Source organism: Corvus cornix, chromosome Z (genome assembly GCF_000738735.6).
Source record: "Corvus cornix cornix isolate S_Up_H32 chromosome Z, ASM73873v5, whole genome shotgun sequence".
Classification (NCBI taxonomy): Eukaryota; Metazoa; Chordata; class Aves; order Passeriformes; family Corvidae; genus Corvus; species Corvus cornix.
In genome coordinates this window covers 53,312,227-53,333,106 of record NC_046357.1, presented here as the reverse complement: position 1 = coordinate 53,333,106, position 20,880 = coordinate 53,312,227, and the positions used below count along the sequence as shown (strand labels likewise).

Sequence of the window (20,880 nt, the reverse complement as noted above, 5' to 3'; positions counted from 1 at the left end):
AAGCATATGTAAGAAATAACAGAAATTATCCTATTCACTTGCTTTTGTTTCACATATTTTAAGTAATTAAAAATCTTTTAACAAAGCCTTCTGCATACTCTTGGTTTAGGCAGCAGTGTTCAATAAAAAGAAAGTGGTTCTTTACGTGGAAGAGAATTAGGAATTGTCAATACTTTATGGGGTTTTAGCTCAAGTACTCCAGGACTAAAATTCCTGTAACTCATAAATTCCATAGGAAAATCAGCAAAGACAAAAGCAAAGGAAGTTTGAAAGAACAGCATGTAATTTTGACAACAGGATAGCCCCTGTTATTTGACCAATACTCTTACATCTGTGTTTTATATTAAAAACAAAGACAACAAAGCCTGTACTGTTTCCACTGCTTTTATTGTTTTTCTGAAAACAGAGGATATGCAAAAAGAAAAAACCAAACACCACAAAAAACCTATATAAAAATGATGGTAAGGTTCTAACTCCAGCCCACAAAAGCCAAGAAATTTGAAGTTAGTCTGACATGCAATCCTTAAATCATGCAAGGGTGCTTCTTTTTTCAAAAAATGACAATGCAAGGTAATGACAAGTTGTCAGCCCTAACTTTGAATTGCCTGAAGTTTGTCATTTGGTGTTTGTGTCACAACCTTAATGTTATTTAAATGTAGTTTTTAGTATCTATTATTTAAAAAGGTCTACTTTATGACAGCAAAAAGCTTTGATGGAATAAACCTCAAAGTACACTGTAGTGCTGGTATGCCACTTCATTAGAAGTAGTGCATAAAACATATGCTGTTGACAAATCTAATTCATTAAAGTTGAGGTAGAAGCACTTTAAAGCAACTGGATGGCATCATTAGCTAGAGTTCCTTTCATAAATTATTCTTCTTTTTTCTTTTGAATGATTTTGTCAGTGTTCCCTTTTCAGACCAGGAATGTTTTTGCCTTAAAGTTCAATACCTTCAACATGTTTGGACAAGTTAAATAAGCGGCTTATTTGCTAACACTGAAATTCTAAGCTGAATATTTCACCCATATTAACTGAAGAGGAATAAAATTAAGCAACAGTGTGTAAGAGTTTCAGCCTTATCAAACATAAAATTTTAAAATTAAGAGAAGCAGAGATTACACAGTACAACAGAGCAACACTCTGGAAGCATTTTGCATTGTTATTGAGATAACTTGGAATTGATATTGAATTCTGCAAGAGAGAAGATTAGGCACATCACAGAGCTGATGGCTATGATGACATATTTAGTTATAAAAGGAAGTTGTTAACTATATTACTTGGAGTTTTAGGTAAAGATCAATATTGGTACAGGAACTAAAGACTACAGTAAGGTCCATAAATGAAGCTGAGCTGGTATTTAAAACATGGCCCATCAGAGCAACTTTCCAACAGCAAAAACACATAACTAGTCAAAACCTGATCAAATTCTATCTCAGAATATTGTTGCCCGTGAGAACATTTAAATTCTTATCTTCAGATCAGAAAGAATTAAGTCCTATCACTGAAGTCTTTAAAAACCAAACCACACTGCAAGAAATTTCACTGAATAACTAAAGAATGAAGTGAGAAAGGACACTTTTGAGGACTAAATATACACAGCTTAAGATTAAAGTCCATTAATAACATATACAAAGAAATTCTAAACTACATTATATACACAGAAACGGAAAACTAAAAAAAATCAAAGTTTCTTATTTAACAATTCTTTATGTAACATAATTTTCCTTTTAATTCCTTATAAAGTGACCTAAATCTATTCACTGAAATGAAAAAAAAAATAAACCAAACCAAACCCATGGAAATTTCTGCATAGAATACATAATCATACTTCACTATATCAGTACCTTATACAAATATTTTCTAATGAATTATCTGGACTAGTGAAGAGTGCTGCCTTGTTCTAGGAAAGCCCATGAACAGCAGATTACACCATCCTATATATTTCAAGACAGGCGCATGTACACATACACCTTTTTAACTAGACGAAGTCCCTCAGATAATTCTACACTGTCTCCTGCAGAGACAAAATCATTCCAATATCATATTTACTGAGAAGATTTAAGACGTGGATGTGTTACTCCGAAAAGTAACTTAAATATGGAAACACTTCCAAATATAATTCATTCAGGCCTATTTTATACCTCCAAATATTGCAGCAAACCAGTATCTGGAAGCATCTTTCAAACCAGACAGATTAATTTACTGTAAAAGTTCTTTTGAGAGATGACATACTGTCCACTTCTAGTCTCCTGTGCTTGAACACACAAATTTCCTTCTAAAGGTGTGCAAATGCTCTGCTCAATATGCCTGATTAAGTTGTCCTGCCAACTATGCCAATTATAGCAGTGTGGCAGAGAGAAGACTCAGTCAGGCACAAGAAATATGACAGTGATTATGTGGATGACCATGATTAAATTAATGCTAATAGAGTATCTAAATATTGTTAATGCAGTATCTAAGTGGGTCTAAAGGGTTATTATATCAGAGGCTCAGCTAGAAACATACAGGTTTACAGTCTTTGGCCTTACAGAATGCTCAATTACAAAACAACAAACTACCTATGGAACTACTGTAGGATTTTATCTGTGTATGTGACCAGATCTTACTGCTTTTTTATTCAAACCTCCAAAAGGTTTTTTCCCTGCCTTTGGGTTGGATGTACCCTGCAGGCATCCCTGCTGGGGGGTAGGGGGAGGTGTTTCACCCAGAAGCTACCTGCAAGCTCGGGAGACCAGTTTGCCCAGTCTCCAGCAACATTTTATACCCTTTTGCTGGTCAAGGTGCACCAAAGTCAATCTCCCATCTCTGGAATACATCAATTATGCAACCAACCAGACAGTTCCTCCTGCAATTCTCAGCTCATATTCTTACCTTAGGACAATTCCTACTGGGTGTTTTCATCTTAGGACAAATCAAACTGTCTGTCAGACACAATCAAAAGGGAGGAGGTATGTGTGTTGGAGGCGGTTTTTGCTACACACAAAAACCTGGCTATCATTTGTCATGTCACATTTACCACATTAGTCAGCATTTACCATTTACCTCAGAAGATTAAAATCACGTATCTCCAATATGCTACACATAAAATTCTCCTAATTAGTCTCCCCATTAATCCTCATCCTGCTCTTTTTCCATTTTATTCCCTCTCCTGCGATATTGTCCTTACATGTATATGGAACAGCCATCTACATTTAAGCTTTGCACCACCAAAACATGGGAAGAGTTACCTGCAGATGGACAAGGAAGATCTGCAAGATCTGTTGGTAACAGGTGTTCCACCTTAAGGGATAATTAAACCTCTATGATCCTCTGTTAACCACTCAAACTTCTACTCTGCCCTGGGGAGACCCTACCTGGGGCACTGCATCCAGCTCTGGGACCCCAACACAAGAAGGACATGGATCTGTTTGAACAAGTCCAGAGGAGGGTGACAAAGATGATCGCAGTGCTGAAGTACCTCTGCTATGAAGACAGGCTTAGAGAGGTGGGGCTGTTGAGTGCGGGGATGAGAAGCCTCTGAAGAAACCTTACTGTAGTCTTTCAATACTTAAAAGGGAGCTTGTAGTGAGTTGAAACTAGATATCTTTAAGGTCTTTTCTAACCCATCACATTCTATGAACCTCACGTTCAGTAGAAAATCGATGTCTGATACCCATATGTCACAATTTTATATTCCAGTTACATACTGATAAAAAAACAGAACTGTAATATTCTGTAGGGTATTTTGATACTTTCTTGCTCTTGTTGCATCTTCATTATCTACTCTACAATAATTCATGCCATACTTTCTCCTAACTTCTTTTTTCCTTCTTCCATCCACAACCATTTCTACCTTTTCCCTCTATACTGACGTCAAGTACAGTGAACTGCAGAGAAGGTAGAAAGTGTAATGTAACACATTACCCCACTGGCTATATGATGTCTAACTTGATTTTCTAATGTCTGCGAGCCAGGGTTCATGTTTATCTGCATTCTGGGCATGCTGTTGGCAGCAGCCTAGTCAGAAATAAAACTGGGTGGAGAGAGGTGTTATTGCAAAGAAGAAACCATTCTGGAATTTTCATAGTATACATAGATTATATTTAACAATATTGAATTATTAAGAAAAATTTACACTATCTTTGAGCATTACCTACATTTACCATTTTAAATGCAGTTACTTAGAGAAGAACAAAATACCAAAAGACAAAGAAAATGCGTTTTACAACCCAAAAAACAAGTAATCAGCAAACACAATGTGAATGAGCTTACAGGCATTCTCAAAAAAAAAAGAGAAAAAAAGAAGGTGAAAGGACTTTGATGAATGAAAAATTGCTGATCACATCAGAATGGATCTCCTATGCAGGAAAAAATATTAGAAGGCCAGTGGGGGAACTAGGTCAATTAAGTATTCCAGGCAGGTATATAATGCATTTAGGACAGGGCAGAAGACCAGTGATATGATTAGGAAGGTCTAAGAAGCAGCAACAGACTAACTCACGTCAGAAAAAGAAAAGAAACTTGAACTTTATGTGGTAGGAAAGTTAAGTATTAAATGTAAAATAAAACCATTCCATACCTATATTTTAAAAGAAACAAACAACCAAAACCTAAGTCCAAGACATGAGAGACTGAAAGTACACTAATAAAATACAGTTCACTAATTCATTACTGAGTGAGCTAATACACATGAAGAATATAGCATTGCCTCATGTACAGAAGAGTTACTGAACAAGCTGCTGAACACTATTCTGTGCTCTCTACATATGTCCATCGACATTGATTCACTGACCTACATTAACAGAATGTGAACTGGCAAAAAGGCAGATGAATGCAAGGGGATGAGAAGACAGGCTGAGCTTGTAACAGTCATTAAAATAAATGTTCTTTGGAGCAAAAATGGTTACATGAAAGAAACATGAATGATACATCCTGAGAAGAACACGAAGATGTTTTTAAAAATAAGTATGAAGTTATGATAACTGAGAGTTTATATAATCAGTAAGGCTTGAAGAAAAGCAGCAATTTTCACAATGCTTGTTCTGCCTTTCCTTTATTCACTAGCTCATGAAAGAAACTACAGGTATGTTTATAGAAAGATGATTACTATTAAGAAGCTCCTGTAGTTCCTGTGGATTTACACTGTATTATTTCTAATCCTTGCAATCCCTTATCACTACAGAAGAAAATTTAAATTCCTTCAGTTTCAATAAAACCAGAAAGTGTTTCATAATGAAGAAAAAGTTGACTTTAAGTGGCATAAAGTTAGATTTTTATCCACACGAAGGCAGTGTGGAGACACTTCATACTGTTTTAGATTTTATGACTGATTTTTCAGTGTAGTTTCAGGACTGTTTTTTTTTTACAAATATGTGATAACTAAATATTTGCCTATTGCATTGGGAGTATCATTCAAAAAGTATACATGTTATGTTGAGACAGAAGAAAAAAGCTCCAATGGATTATTTCAGTTAATCAGTCAACTGATAATCTTGTTTGCATGATGGCAAGTATTTTAAGCACATACTACAAAATATATTCCACTAGATAAAAAATTCTGTCAGATTATACTTCACAATGGAGAAGATGCTTTTGCATGGACTTTATCACTATCAATATATGCAAGTAATTACACAGAATTTTCAAAATAGGAAGGCAAAACGCTTATGACGGACAAAACATACACACACAAAAAGAACAAACAGAAAAAGAAATCCTAACTTGCAAAGTTAAGGAAAAAGTGGCAGAGGCTTTGAGATACAGACTGAGATTTATGGACAAGGATCAACAGTGATAACACAGAAAGCAGCAGCACCAATAAGGCCTGAAGAAAGATAACTGTGTGAAGTAAAATAGCTACCTGTGGGAAATGTAAGAAGTGAAATTTCAAGGCAGAAGACATGGCAGTAATATTAATATGCATAGAACAAAAAGGAAATAAAAAGTGTAAGGTAGAAAGCCAGAAGAGTGTCACGAAAATGAAAATTCTCTTTATTTCATTCTAGGAAATAAAATTAAGAAAAGAGGTCTGACAGAGATGGACACCTGATACACTGTAAATAAAATCTTTCTGTGATAGAGGAAAAGGAATATTTCTCTGATCTTGGCTTCTTAATGAACTGGACATGAGAGCTGTACAGCCATTCTTGATAGTTCTTAAAATGTAATTGAAGTTTTAGAAATTAAATACTATGTGTGTAGCACTGAAAATTACTTCTTAATTTTTATAAAAGATGTCACATGTACTGTACAAGAGAATGGGTAACAGTGGATACTATCTAAAACCCAGAGAGAATCTGCTTAAATATAATTTATCATACTGAGCAACTGAACTATATACTTGACAAATATGTTAAAAGAATAAAGAAACCCAGAGGAACTTAAAAATACATCCGTTAAAAAGCCTGCTCCCTATGAGACCTATGAGACATAAGAAATACTTAGCTACCATAATGAGATCACAACAAGGATGGAAAGAAAGAAAATATTTAAGGCTTTTAATGAACCAAATAATAGAATCAGGGAGTAAGTGAAATCCAAACTTAGCAGGTATCACTTAATTTCTTAAAGCTACATATTGGTAACAATGTATTTTAAAGAAAAAATAGATGCAAAATGTTTGAGATCTCAGTTATTTTGATTCCACACTATGTTATGTGCCAGAGACATGGGAAAAAAAGTTAATTCTTAAAGGTAAGAAATGGTCATCATATAAGTATGAATGATAGAATCAAGAATATCCTGAGCTGGAAGGGACCACAAAGATCGTTGAAGTGAAACTCCTGGGCCTGCACAAGAGTCACACCACTTCTTGAATTCTGGCAGGCGTGGGGCTGTGAGCACTTCCCTGGGGAGCCTGTTCCGGTGCCCAACAACCCCCGGGTGAAGAACCTTAATCTAATCTAAATCTCCCCTGACACAGCTTCACAGCTTTTTATACAATTTCTTCACTAGGAGTTAGTTTACAGTATCATACGCTGAAGACCTCTCCAGCCTGTTAAGAGTCCTGTGACATAAAACTGCTGTTAGTTATCAGTTAGGTAATCAACAGTAGCTACTCCTAGTTAGTAAGAATTAAACTGTTTAAAATAAAGTAAAAGTTTACAAGAGTTAAAATCAATACCTTTACAGTCCTGACAAATTAACAGTAAAAGTATAAAGGTGCAACAGGTACAAAATAGAAAATGCAACTAATCTTCATTGTCAATAGAGAAGTGCAAGCAACAAATGCAGTCTGAATATTAGCTCTTAATATTTAAGATTTTTTTTAGTGTCATTTTTGTAAAAAGACTAGTGACAAAGGTTGTTGATGGTTATTTCTTCATGCTTGCGTGCAAAAATATAACTGCAACGTTAAGGAAACAAGAGATAGGAAAAACTTCAGTAGGCATGTCATAGGTTAGCAAGCATAGTCCCGGAAGGGATGTCCTTGCATAGGGGTGCTTACAGCTTCCTCTAGGACCTGACAGAACCTATCAGCTGGCCAGTTTGAATGTGGACAATTCTCTAAGCCACTTAAAGTTGTGACCGCCTCTGTGATGCACACTTGAGAATAGACAAACTCCCCCCCAAGCTCTCTCTCGTTTCCGGCGCTGGCACAGGTGGCTGCGGGGCCCGAGCGGGGCCCAGTGGGCCCGGCCCAGGCCCTGCTTGGGCCAGGCTGGGCCGGGCCACGGCCATCCTGGAGCCGGTGGGCCCTGTTCCACCCGTGGAACCACCCCCACTGCCTTGCCGCAAGCAGCCGGAGCGGCTTGGCTTTCCCGCCTCTCCACTGTGATAAGAAAAATTCAACATTCCAGCTGCAAAGCTGCAAGGTCGAGGTGAGATTAACCCTTTTTATTGTTGTGAAGAGCTGAAAACCTGAGGGAAGAGAGAGAGGAGGTGCTTAAAGCTGAAATTCTGTTGTGAAGCTATGATATGTCAGAGTATCCTGTTGTAATTTCATGAAGATATGGGGGATGGAGCGTTCAACTCATGAGCAAAAGCACCTGCGCTGAGATAGGCAGATGCTGACGCAGCTGTAATTTCATGAGAGGTTTGGACAGGGAGAGATGGAAGCGATGAGGACTTTTGCTCCAAACGGGAAAGGAGAAAACCTCAGTTCCTAGAGATGCTCCCAGAGATAGTCCTAAAGATGAAGATGAGGAAGATCCTTTGCTCCCAGGGAAGGAGAAGGGCCTCTGTTCTTGTTTCTGAACGGCTCAACCCTTAAATGGAACCCCAAAAACCTTCAAGAGTGGACCCTCGAAAGCAGTTGCGGGAAAAGCTGCAAGTCGGGAGGAAGGGACTCACATGTGGGCAGAGAACCAACCCGGGCGACTGTCTCGTTGTGATAATGTTCTCATAGCATGAGCAAGAAGAGACTTCTCTTTCTAAATGGACTGAACAAGGTTATTATGGAAGTGCTAAACAGACTGAACATCTCAAGGGTTGTCTTTTTACATTGTCAGTGGGAGAAGGGAGGATGGTGGGGGAGGAGGAGAGTTCTGAAGGTGGTATAACTTTTTTTCTTCTTTTAGGTCTGTTAAATAAACTTCTTTATATTCTTTCAAGTTTGGTGCCTGCTTTGCGTTTCTCCTAATTCTTATCTCACAGAAGATAAACAGTAATGAGTATCTTGGACCAAACCACTAGACTAAATTGGTGTTTCTGCCCAGTTACAAACCCAACCCTCTACCAGGGGTACCAGAATACTTTATAAACAGCAAGACAACAGTCATCTGAGGCCTGGAACAATTGTTTTTCTGTTTTGGAATCTGGGAAACTCAGATTTAAACCAAGTGTCCAATCTACTGTCAAATTTTAGATGTCTGCAGCTATGTGGTTTTGGTGTTTCAGGAATACCTGTTTTACAGCAGTGGTGAGCTCAAAGCATAGCTTCTATTGATCTAAGCTGCAGTGATAAAGACTCAGCACTTGTGAGTTTTGTTGTACCTATCTCAATTTACAGGTCTTAAATATTAAAGAGCTACTTCAATGAGTACAGGGTGACTTGTCCACTGTCACATGAGATTTATATGGAAGGGGGGAAAGTACAATTCAGTTGTCTAAAGTGGCATTTCAATCTTTTTCTTTTTTTCTTGAATGCATGTATTCTACTCCCAAACTGTAGAAAAACCGAATAGAAGTGTTCTGCAAAGCTACTTCTATTTGCTAGGAAGCACCAACAAACTTCTTGTGCACTATCTGTTCACTGAATTACCTGACAGAAATAGTCAAAAGTCATCTCTCAAATACAGAAGGGACCAAAATAAAGTGCAGGACGCTGAAACAAAGTTTCACAAACAGCAAATCTTGGCATTTCTACATTTCTAAATTCTACACCGAGTGCTTGAGGTACAAGCTGAATATTATTTTGATCTCTTCATATTGCTTTGTAATTGAAAAAAAATCAAGCACTGACTCTCGTAACGAAAGTTTCTACCAACTTCATCAGAGGGGCAAGAATGCCTTCCCTTCACCAAAAGGGCAGAAAGCCCTCACCAAAAAGATGTGGCTTCATTATCTGGCTGTAGCAGTATCTGCTCACCTGCCCTGTGAGGACCAGCCACCATGTGGCTTTGAAATTTCGAAAAGTTTCTCCAGTATACTGAGAAAATGGTACTGAGGGTCAGAAATCCCTGGTCTCTTTCCTCACTCTTACAGCCAGCCTGTTCCAGCTTGCCTATAGACCAACACACACCCCTGCCAGACCGCCTTTCACAATTTTAGTTCTGCCGAGCAACAGCGACGGTGATTTCCAGACCCCGAAACAGCGTCGGCGCGTTTTCCAGCTCGCCCTCCGCCACCCGGCCCCCGCCTGCCCCCGCCTCCCCGCGCCTCGAGGGGACCCCCTCCTCTCGCTCTAAGGGAGGACCGCCCCTTCCCCCTCCGCGCTGAAGCCAGGCCTGGAGCGCTGCGCCGCCGGGGCCGCCTCAGAGGGATTTCGGCGCCGCCTTCCCGCTGCAGGTGCCAGCGCCCACCAGCGCCTCGGACCCCGGGGAGCCCGGGCACTGCGCAGCGCGCTGCCGTGCCGCACAGGAGAGAAGGCGGCCGCGGGGAACGCCGGTGCTCCGTGGGCGGCCGCAGCGGACCCAGCCGTGTCCCGCTCGGCGCCAAGGCCCGGCCGCACGGTAACGGGGAGGGGAAGGGCAGCCCCACCGGGGCCACTTACCCGGCCGGGATCCCCCTGCGGCTCCGCGCCGGAGGCCCCGGCGACCGCGGAGCGTCAGTAACAACGTCCCGGAACGGCCGCTCCGCCACATCCGGGGGCTGGAGGGGGGAAGGCGGGAACGCGCTGGGCTGCGGCGCCTGGCGGGCAGCGAGACGGGCCGGAGCGGAGCGGAACGCAGAACCGCACCGCACCGTAAGGCGCTGGCACAGCACCCGTTCCCATGGCCTCCGTACGGGAGCGCCGGAGGGTTCCCCGCCGCAGCCGGGGGGGCTCGCTCTTCACCTCCTGAGCGGGACTGCCGCCAGCCCGCCGCGCCTCGATGGCGCATCGGGGCGGCGGGGTTCCCCCTGCGGGGCGATGGGAGGTCGGCCCGCACTTCCGACAGCGGAGCAGGGGTTCGAAGGACTGAACCTCCGGGCATTTGGGTGCGGAGAGGAGATGCCAGACCTGGGGTCTCGGCCCACTGCAGGCTGCAGTTTGAGGGTCTCAGGCTAGTCCGTTACCGCCTTTCAGGTGTCTTTGCTGCGGCAGGCAGTGAGAGCTAAAATGTGTTGTACCAGTATTCATTCCTTTTGGTGTGTTTTCCCATTTTATTGGAAGAGAAGTAGTAAATACTAGTCAGGCCTTGCAAGCAACTTTTCATGGTGTATATTTTGTGAGTTAATGTTCCCTTTTGATTGTTCTCTCTTTCAACAGATGGCAAGTGGCAGCCAGAAAAGGATAATACAAATAACTGGATTTAAAAAACAAGAGAAGAAGGCACTGCTCAAATGTCTGTTCAAGCTGAACTGTGTTTTTATAGAGAGTAAGGTATTGTTCATTAAAAAACAGCAAAGAGGGTTTGAGCAGGAAGTAAAAATGCAAGCCTTAGAAGAAAGGATTGTGCAATAGGTTAGTTGTGTATAAATAGACAAAGAATTTAAATGTTTCCAGTGATACAAGTGTGTTGTTTTGTTTTGTTAGAAATACAGAAATTGTACACATCTTGTAGCAAAAAAGCTGTGCAAGAGTGAAAAGGTCTTAGCTGCCTGCGCTGCTGGTGAGTAAAAGATTTCCTGGTTAATTTCACAGCATCACAGCATAAGTCTGGAAACGACCCTTGAAAGGGTTTTAGTTATCTGTTTTCATTTTGTGAATGAACGTCTCATGAACCCTCATTCTTCTTGTTCCATTAACCTTCATTTTTAACATAGTGTTATGATGAAGTGAAGTCCACTTTTTTTTTGGTTTTTTTTCCTACATGGTATTCCTGCTGTCTCCCTTTGTTGGATCTGCCTCTGTTCCCAAACAGAAAACTTTGTGTTATATTAGATAATGAAGTCATGCCCAAATTATTTGGGTGCTTAAAAGAGGGCAGAGGGAGTATGAACACCTGTAGTCAGCATGGATTTTTGACAACAAATTCACATGGAACATTCACTGGTAAAGGTCACTGTCTGTAAGTTCCTGTTTATGCAGCAAGAGAAAATTCCAAGCTCTTGCCATTCTGACACAAGCTTCTGGTCCTTCCTCTTTAACTAAGGCCTGATGCTGAAATCCCATACATAAGCAACTAAAATGCTTTTAGAATGAAAATTCTGTATTATAAGATTTCTTTATAGGCTGATTACCTGTCAGGATTCTGTGATGAGGTTTGAATTTGTTGTGGTTATGAGATATCACAATACCATTTTTAAGCACTATCTTTATCTTCCCTATATCATATTATACCAAAGTGTTAAAGCAATTGTTAGGATGGATAATCTTAAATTAAGAGACAGTAGACAAATGACTAAACATACATTTGGGTTTAAAGATATATGTAAATTCCTTGATTTCCTACCATATTAGTAAGCATTTTCAATCATCTCTTACTGCTAGAAAGTGGGGGGTATATCTTTATATATTTTTTTTAAATATGTGTGTATGTATATATATGTATGTATGTATGATTCTTCGTACTATCATAGAATTCTGATTGCACTTCTAGCAAAAATTAGATAGACCAAAAGTTTCCATTGGGAAAAAAATATTAAAATGAATATAGGTTTCTGGTACGGCACTTCATTGTAGCAATTTTAAACCTTTGAGTTAATGTTTTCTTACTTTTTGGAGTTTAAAATTTGGAGATGTTTTCTTGAACAGAGTGGAAATGGTACGTGTAGCATCTGCATGGCAACACAAAACTCTGTCATGTTTCTCTAACTGCAAATCTTCCCCAATACCATCTAATACTTTTTAATCCAGAAAAAGTGCTACGTTTGCATAATCATTGCTCTTAGTCTTGATGGCAGAGAGTATATTCATTCCTGCTGTGTGGTTTTCCAAGTAATGAAGAAAGATCATGTTTAAACACATTTAGAACTCCACAGAGTTCAGCAGAAATACTGTCAAGGATGCCATTTGTCATGTACTTCCTAGCTGACAGAGGTTTTGAGATGGAAACTTTTCATGAAAGTGGTTTTAACATCCAGGTTGTGCACAGTATATGTTTTCCAGTCATAAATCTACTGGTACCTATGCTAGGTTTTGTAGAAGTGCCATCTGTGCTCCTTCACTGAGACATTTTGTCAGTCAACCCTGCTGTTCTGTGAAACCAATTAGGTTCGCACAATTCAAGTCAATTTCTCTTACAGTGTCTTCCGTAGGTAGTGTTTCAATACAGGAGCAGGGTACTAACCACTGCTCTTGACCTGAACCTGTAAGAAGAGAGAGAGACAGAGAAAAGGGGAATATCATTACATACTATATCAAAAGCATACATGTGGAAGATGAAAGAGGAGAGGCAGAGGAGGTGGAGCCAAGGGATGAGAGAAAAGGATGTGAAAAGAAGAAAGAGGAAAGAAAAAAAGTCTAAAAGTGTGTCCCCCGAATATTGATATTCACTACACTAGCAGTATATGCTAGCTTATATGTTTAATGTGCAGTTCTTTAAAATCGTAGGTAGTAAAGTAGTACAGTTGTATAAGTGTCAAATGGTATTAAAAATAAAGGGCTTAACAATGTTCTGTGAAAGTCCTAAGAACAAAATCTGGGAAGCTGAAAAAATGTGTTTGAGATTTTTGAGGAGATAGACAAGTATTTTTATCTGGGAAGGGTAAAAAGATAGTTCATCATTAAAAGAAAACAAAGCTATCATTTTCAGTGGTATTGTGAGATTTTTGATTCTGAGATTTTTGAAGTCTGAAGTGGAGAACTCTTGTAATAGGAAGAAGTTTTTAAAATGGTACTTATAATTCCAGCTTTTATTTGCACAAGAAAGGTTTAAGTTAATTTTATATTAGTTCTTCAGTTGATTGCCATTTGTCTGCACAAAAAATCTTTTGTGGTTGACAGTTCATTTTCTTTTTAGGAAAGTGGGTACTAACTAAGGAGTACATAATTAATAGTGCTGAAAGTGGCAGATGGCTTGATGAAGCAACGTACGAATGGGGATATGAAATTGAAAGAGACACCCATTATTCACCTCAAATGCAATCTGCACCTAAAAGATGGCGTGAAGAACTGACAAACTCTAGTGCTCCAGGGGCCTTCCACAGATGGAAAGTTGTCCTCCTTGTTAAGAGAGGTGATAAACGAATGCCATGTATTAGAAGGTAGGAGTTCCATCTCAGTTAATTTGGTCCATAACAACCTCCAGCTATCCAAACTCTGAATTATTTTCATTAATATATTTCCATGCTTTATGATGACTTTAAATCTGTAACATTACTGCTTTTCTTGCCTTCTTTTAGTATAGTGTTAAAAATAACATGCATATGTTTTTATCAAGTAAGCTGCTAACAGAAACTTCCTTAATGAGGCAAGATTTACAGTTTTTATTTTGTGTGGGTGTTAGATTTAAATAGTAGCTGGAACTGGATACTTTATTTCACTTGGCTGGATGACCTGACTGTGTCTTATGGATATGGGCTGCACTGTTACTGACCTGATCAGTCTTTGTGTCACATCTATGTAACAGGTTCTTGTAGCTCTGAAGATGTAATTTGTACTACAACAGATGATTCTGGTATGCTGTTTAAACTATGTATACATAGTTTAGAAGGGGAGGACAGAAATATGAAGGAAAATGAAGGAAAGAAGCAAGGAAGGAAAGAAAGATAAAACTAAAAGAAGCAAGGAAGGAAAGAAAGAAAGAAAGAGAAAGAAAGAAAGAAAACTAAAGTACAAGAATTCTGAGAACGTATGGTTCTTTTCTATACTCTTCCTACACATTTGGATTCATTGCTTTAAATTCTACTCCTGAATTGAAAGCAGTGCATATTTAAGTACTGCTTGCATCTGGTACAGTAAAAGGAACATCTCCTGACACTGTTTCAGAGCTTTCCATTTATTCAGATACTGTCCAGCTCTCTATTGAGATCCCAGTTTGTTAGGACTGCTCAGGTCACACATGCACAGCCAAGAAGGGACATGCATTTTTTCTGGTGGATCGTAGTACAGGGTTGTGTGCTACATCACAGAATGTATGTCTGTCTGTATTTCATAAGGAAGGGGGGAGGTAATTAAAATTGCTATCTTCTGATTTTTGCCAACTGAAAATATTTTAAGTATGCTAATTTTGCTGAGTGGGAGAGCTTACTGTGTCCTGCTATGCTTGTGAAAAATGCTGTTTCTTTTTCCGTGAAAACTGCTTATGTAGCTGTTCATGATAACACTGTTGAAATGCTGTCTCGCACAATGCTGTCTGTTTCTTTTTCTTGCAATAGAAATAACCTTTAACAGGAACAACATCAGTAAGACAGGTGAACAAGTTTTGTGGAAGATGTTTTTTCCAGACTGTTTCCCATGCATTCAACATGGGGATCCTTTTAGTCAGTCATAAAACACTGACAGGTAGATATTTTTGTCTTCAGCAAGTTACTGTTTTCAGTCATAAAGGACTCTATAGCTTTTGGGAAAGCCTATTTTCTAATATTTAACCACACTTTGCCTTGTATCCCCTTTCTATGCTCTTCCTGCCTTTAGTGCCTAGCTGTTGGATGGGTAAGTGTGTGAGAGCAGCACCATTTTCTTTTTATATGTCTGGATTATGAAAAACAGAATGCATATCCAGAATGTCATGAGATCTTATTTTTCCACCTTTTGTTTTATCTGGCATTTTTCCTAAAAGATAGGAGCACTTGCATCTGTACAGGTCTGGAAATTGTCCCTGGAGAAACTGTTATGTGTAACAGTGCCCCAACGACAAGCAAATCTCTTTTCTGTATATGATACTGGACAGCACCAATGCTGTAAATGTATATTTGCATTACGAAAACATCATACTACATGTCAGAAAAGCAGTGTGCCATTTTTTGTTATCTGCTTAATTTATAGGAAAACTGCACTGAAAAATCATCATTTTGGGGTAGATAATGCAATAAATTATAGCTGCTGTCATCAAATTTGATACTTGAAAAGGTACACAGGTGAAACTTTCAGATATATTGGAGGTGTACCTTGATTTTAATTAGTACTGTTAAATTTTGAAGAGAAGGATGTTTTGTTAAATGGGTTCTTTCATTTTCTGAAGGCTATTAAGTTCCCTTTTATCTTTCTAATGAAGTTTGTGCTGTGCCATACATCTAGAAGACTTATTCAGTTGCATTTGCATGCTTGTAGTTTGTGAATGTTATTGTAGCTTTAGGCAGCGTTAATATAATGTAGTAAATACATCTTTCTAAATATGTTTATTTAGAGTTCTTAAAGCTGGAAAGGCAACCATATGTTCATCTAAAAATGCAGAGCACAATATAACTCATGTATTCATCGGTGGTAAAACTTCTCCTCTACAAAACAAAAAGTGCCTCTCTGAAGCTCAACACTACTCTTTGCAATATATAGGACGTTACCTTTTTGAAGTAAGTAAACTAATTTATTTATTTATTACTATAAATAATGCAGTGTTAATGATGGAGGGGAATATAATCAGCCTGAATGTTTTGTAGTTTGATTAAAGGTAAGACAACTCTCTGATTCTGGGACCATGTATCCAAGAGATAGGAAGGCTTGTGGATGTTTACAAATACAAAGGGAGGATGCAAAGTAGGCAGAGCCAGGCTATTGCCTGTGGTGCCCAGTTACCGGAAAATGAGTACAAATGGAAAGTCAGGAACAACTTGGGTTTTTTTGCTGTGAGGTTGATGGAACACTATAACAGGTTGTCTGAAGAGGCTGTAGTCTCCAGATACCATCTGCACATGGTCCTGTGCTAGTGCAGAATTCACTAGAACCAGAATTTTGTGTTACTATTTCCCTTAAGAGAGATGCCCCATGTTTCATAGCTGTTTGCTTACCAGATGCACTGTTCAGAAATTCTTAGTATTTTGATCTGGAACTACTCAAAGCCCTCAGAATATTCATGTAGTGTGGTAGTTCCTCAGACTCTAGGATAGCTTTAATCAACTGCTGATTGAAACTACCACGTTTGCAAGCAAGTGGGAGCTAAAACGGTGTTTGTTAAAATTTGCAAATCCTTTGGACTCTTCTGATCAAAGCACTTTGCTCTCCCTGTAGTTAAAGTGTTACAAAAGGGTGAGAAGAAGGTTAGAAGGTCTTAATGTTTACATCCTGAATAAAACGTATCAGTGTGGGCTCTTACTCTAGTGCTTACTCTTAATGAAATGTGTTCAGGGAAGTTGCACTCATTTAAACCTTTCAGCTAAGATAGACATTTACATTTAATAGATGAATGAATGTAAAGTTTTTATGGCTACCTCACCTTTATTGATCTCTATCAAAATCATGTGTTTCTTGCTATGCACCCTGAATTTCTCCCAGGTGTGATAACAACTTTCCATCTTAACGAGTCCATTAACTTGCGCATACCTTTTTTTGCTTAGATTTTGTTGAAGTAACTCACCTCAGAGACCAAGAGAACATTAGCTTTCTGTTTAAATGAATCTGAAGAACTCAGGAAACTGCCAAGGCTCCTAGTCTCTTAAAAGGAAAAGAATAAAATAGGCAATCAAATCATAGCACTTGTCCAAATATATTAGGCTTTGTCAAAGAATGTTATGGACATGCTCTTCTCTCTTTGTCCCAGAAGTACTTGGCGTATAAGTCATTAGATTGTTCCAACTTCATAAATTTGTAGTCGTGCTATATGACTGCTACTTCTAGCAAATACAAATCTTCTTCCTCCCCTAAACATCTATTTATGTGTCTAGATGATGGATTTAGCAAAATAGCATTGTATTCTTTTCAAGGCAGCTGAAACTCCACTGATGTTCAGAGCATTCTTGGTGTCATTTCTTTTTTTTTTTTTTACTAAGTCTTTGCTTCATGTTTATATTTCAGTATCTGTTCTTATTATCTCAGCCTTTTAAGTCTACTGTTAAAATACTCTCTGGGATTGTCATTGATTTGATTTATAAGGCATCAAATGTATTGGTTCAGGATATTAAAACACATGCATGATTTTAGGAAGCTAGTCTCAAACAGTGACTTTAAAAGCTTTGTTGGATGCATGCTGGAGTTCATAAATTTTTGCCAAGATTGTACTATAAATTGTTCCAATATGAGTATTTTAATGAGCATATTGAAACTAATGTGCATGAAGGGCCATAAGAAGTAAAGACTAGTTAATGCATTAGACTTCAATTATCCATGGCTCATCAAAAACTATTTAGAACTCTGTTCTAGTTACCAAAACCACTTCATTCTCTTTTGAAATGTGCAAGAAAATTTTGTTCTCAGTATTTGTTTAGAAATACAGTTGTGCACATGCCAAATACGTTTGCTTTGAATGATACATTTAAGGACAAATCAGAAAATAGGATGAGACATGTAACTTTTGGAACTTTATCTTGAAAGCATAAAAGTATAAACTTCTTGCACCTTGTCATTGTGTGCGCTACTGTGTTTTTTGCCTACTGTTATGTCCCAGACTTGATTCACCCATCAGATTGAGGTGTTTGAATTATTAGGCAAGTTATGCCAAGTCTGCCACACCTGCTCACAATAAAATATGGCCAAGGGAATGCTTCACCTGTATCTATCTGATGATTCTTAGCTCATCACACTGCAGGAGGAGTCTGTGGTTACCTGTGTATTTACCTTAAACAAAGATGGTGTTTTATTCTTAACCTGTGTATCTTTGATGAAAAGCATGCATTGAAACTCTTACTGAAATGTATTTTTCTCAATCCATGAAGTAAATTTAAAATATTTTTGTAGTTCTTTTTTTGCAAGTAAAAATTATTTTGTGGTGTTACTGAGAGTCTTTTCAGAATAAGTTCAAAACCAACTTGAGAAATGCTTCCTCATTCCCTGTGCTGAAGAAGTTAAAAATGATAGGTGGACTCAGAGAATTAATTACTAAACAAACAGACAAAAATATCAAAGAAAAAAAGACAGAAAAACCTATTACATTTTAAATTACTAAATTGTTTCATGTTTATAGGCTAGAACTGAAAAGATTTCATTGTAGTGGTCTATATAAAATGAATAGACAAATTGAGGAAGAGATTCTCTCAGAGAGAGAATCTGTTATTGGAAGAACAATCCTTGTTTCAGCCACAGGGATTGTGACTTGACTTCAAGTGAGTTAGGTAAAATAAATATGGGGAAACTTGCCTTGATCATTCCTGTGCTTATAGCTTCCTACAACATTCATGGTTTTCCAAACCAGCATCTCTTTATCTTATACATGATGTAGACCTTTACACAATTACATAAACATACATAGGCACATACGGTTTGCAATACAATATATAGAAAGACCTAGCACATAAAAATTGGTTAGACCATTAGCTTTGAAACAAAGAAAGTATTATTTTTTTGGTCTGCAGAATGAAATACAAAGTCCCGAAGATACACAGATGAACTGTTTCCTGGCTGCACAAGAAACAGATCAAGTCTTGTCTGAAATGCAACTTGCTAAAATAAAAAATGCTATTATTAAGCATATGTATTTTACTGCGGTAAGTAACAGTTAATGTTTTCTTAGCACTACATTATATATTTTATATACATATAATTATATATTTTTCTATTGTATGAATTATATTAAAAGATATATTATTGACTATATCTTTCATTATAGTATTGAGCTAATAAGGTAGATATTTTAGATACTGCCTTTTAACCTGCAGTGTTTAATAATCCCATATTTACTACATCTACCACTAGTTAAAATATAACTTAGTAATAGCAATTCATTGACATGGGTGTGCAGAAGACAAGCTGAAAACCTTGGTGTAATAGATGAGGTAAATAGTAGTAAATATTGTTTGACAAAATGTCTTTGAATTACAGTCTTTCTGTGATTTTCCTGTTATCTAGCTAACTTACATGAAGACATTTTTCAAAACAATCATACTGTAGAGCCAGTATTTTGTTGATTCACATGAATATTTTTTATTACAAGTCAAAAGTAGAGCTAATGCACTCGTTTGGTTTTATGTTGTCACAGACCTAATCCTGATAAAATTGCTACATTAGTAGTTAACACCACTATTACAACTCTAGAAAAAACAACTGAATACCTTGAGTTAGGATATATTATCTCTGTAAGTCACAGTGATGCAGATGATGGTGTCTAAGTATATTTGTAGGAGCTTGTTTACATGAAGCACTGTAAGTTCTTAGTAGTAAAAGAACTAAAAATTTTAAATCCTCAAGGTACACACAATGTTTAAGCACGAGATTACAAATAGAAGACTCATGCTGCTTAAATCTGTGCGCCATTGAATGCTACATCTTTTATCAGTGACATTTTATCAAGGCTATATCCCCCAGACATTTAAAAAATAAATTTGTTGTTGACTTTTCATGTATATTACACACAGCGAGTGGTCTGGTTCAAACTATTATGTAGCAATGTGCAGATGGATTAACCCTTCAAAGAAGGTCTCTCCTAAGGATATTTTAGTAACATGTTTTAGTAAGATTGTAATACTAGGCAATAACTAAATATAGCTATAATAGTAATACATTTTTGCACCTACTGCCCTATCTTTGCATGCTAGGGGAATCCAGAGTTGGCATTTTGCCGCAGAAAAACATAAAACATTTAGTTTTTTAATGTCTAATCTAGAAACACTGTCCTTACAGAGCAACCATGTAACAACAAACAGAAAACAGCAGGGGAAAATGGGAAGGAAAATTTGCCCATATTTTATTCCTTTTAAGTCATTACTCCCCTATTTCATAATTTAACCATCCAAATATTAAAAAGACAAATATAAATAGACAAATCTAAATGCTATGTTGTGCTTGAACTACATTTAACAGAAGTTGTCATTTGGGAAGTTTCATGCACTATTGATTATGTTGACTGGTATCCAGTGTGCAGGTTGACTTTATTCTGTTTTGCAGACTATTAAGCATAGACTTGCTCAAACAGACCAGCGGCTCAAATGCAATCCAGAGGTAAGAATTACTAAAAAAGAGGGCATGTTACGCATACAGAATTTTATTATGAAGTTAGACAAACATACTTTAATTGCAAAATTAGCTATCAAAGAAACATTTTTAGATTTTGGCTATCCAAAACTCTAATAAAGTTTCAGAAGTGTTAAAAAGCATCATTGGGTCTTTAATGTTGTTTGTTCTTGCAATACTTTTAGTACTGTCCCTGTTATTGCAAAGAAACTGCTTAATCCTGCTAGTTAAGAGAACCTTACCTGTTAATGTTAGGGAAAAAAAAGCAATGATGTCCTGATGTGACTTAAAGCATCTTAATTGCTCAAGCACTGTATTTATGCAGCAGCAATAAAGAGAAAGTGTACGCAATTTTTAGCAGTGCTCACCTGCTTTTTCTAGTATGGACAATTTTTAGCTA

The 20,880-nt window shown here is 37.9% G+C and overlaps 2 protein-coding genes across 12 annotated transcripts in view; one reads left to right on the top strand and one right to left on the bottom strand.

Annotated features, from left to right (window-relative positions):
* The window catches only part of KIAA0825 (KIAA0825 ortholog), a 246,300-nt gene extending 235,888 nt beyond the window's left edge, over positions 1-10,412 (bottom strand). For 3 of the 6 annotated variants that reach the window (XM_039567663.1, XM_039567665.1, XM_039567664.1), the window contains exon 1: positions 10,134-10,228. The gene's annotated coding sequence lies outside the window, so the exon portion shown is untranslated. Of the gene's footprint in view, positions 1-10,133 lie in introns of all 6 variants that reach the window. The other 3 variants (XM_039567661.1, XM_039567666.1, XM_039567662.1) reach the window with 3 other exon arrangements.
* The window catches only part of SLF1 (SMC5-SMC6 complex localization factor 1), a 34,658-nt gene continuing 23,604 nt past the window's right edge, over positions 9,827-20,880 (top strand). The window contains exons 1-7 of one of the 6 annotated variants that reach the window (XM_039567669.1): positions 9,827-9,928; positions 10,830-10,943; positions 11,097-11,172; positions 13,465-13,708; positions 15,793-15,955; positions 18,887-19,018; positions 20,415-20,468. In XM_039567669.1, the coding sequence (XP_039423603.1) occupies positions 10,830-10,943; positions 11,097-11,172; positions 13,465-13,708; positions 15,793-15,955; positions 18,887-19,018; positions 20,415-20,468 (783 nt within the window). In that variant the 5' untranslated portion in view covers positions 9,827-9,928. The other 5 variants (XM_039567667.1, XM_039567668.1, XM_039567670.1 and 2 more) reach the window with 5 other exon arrangements.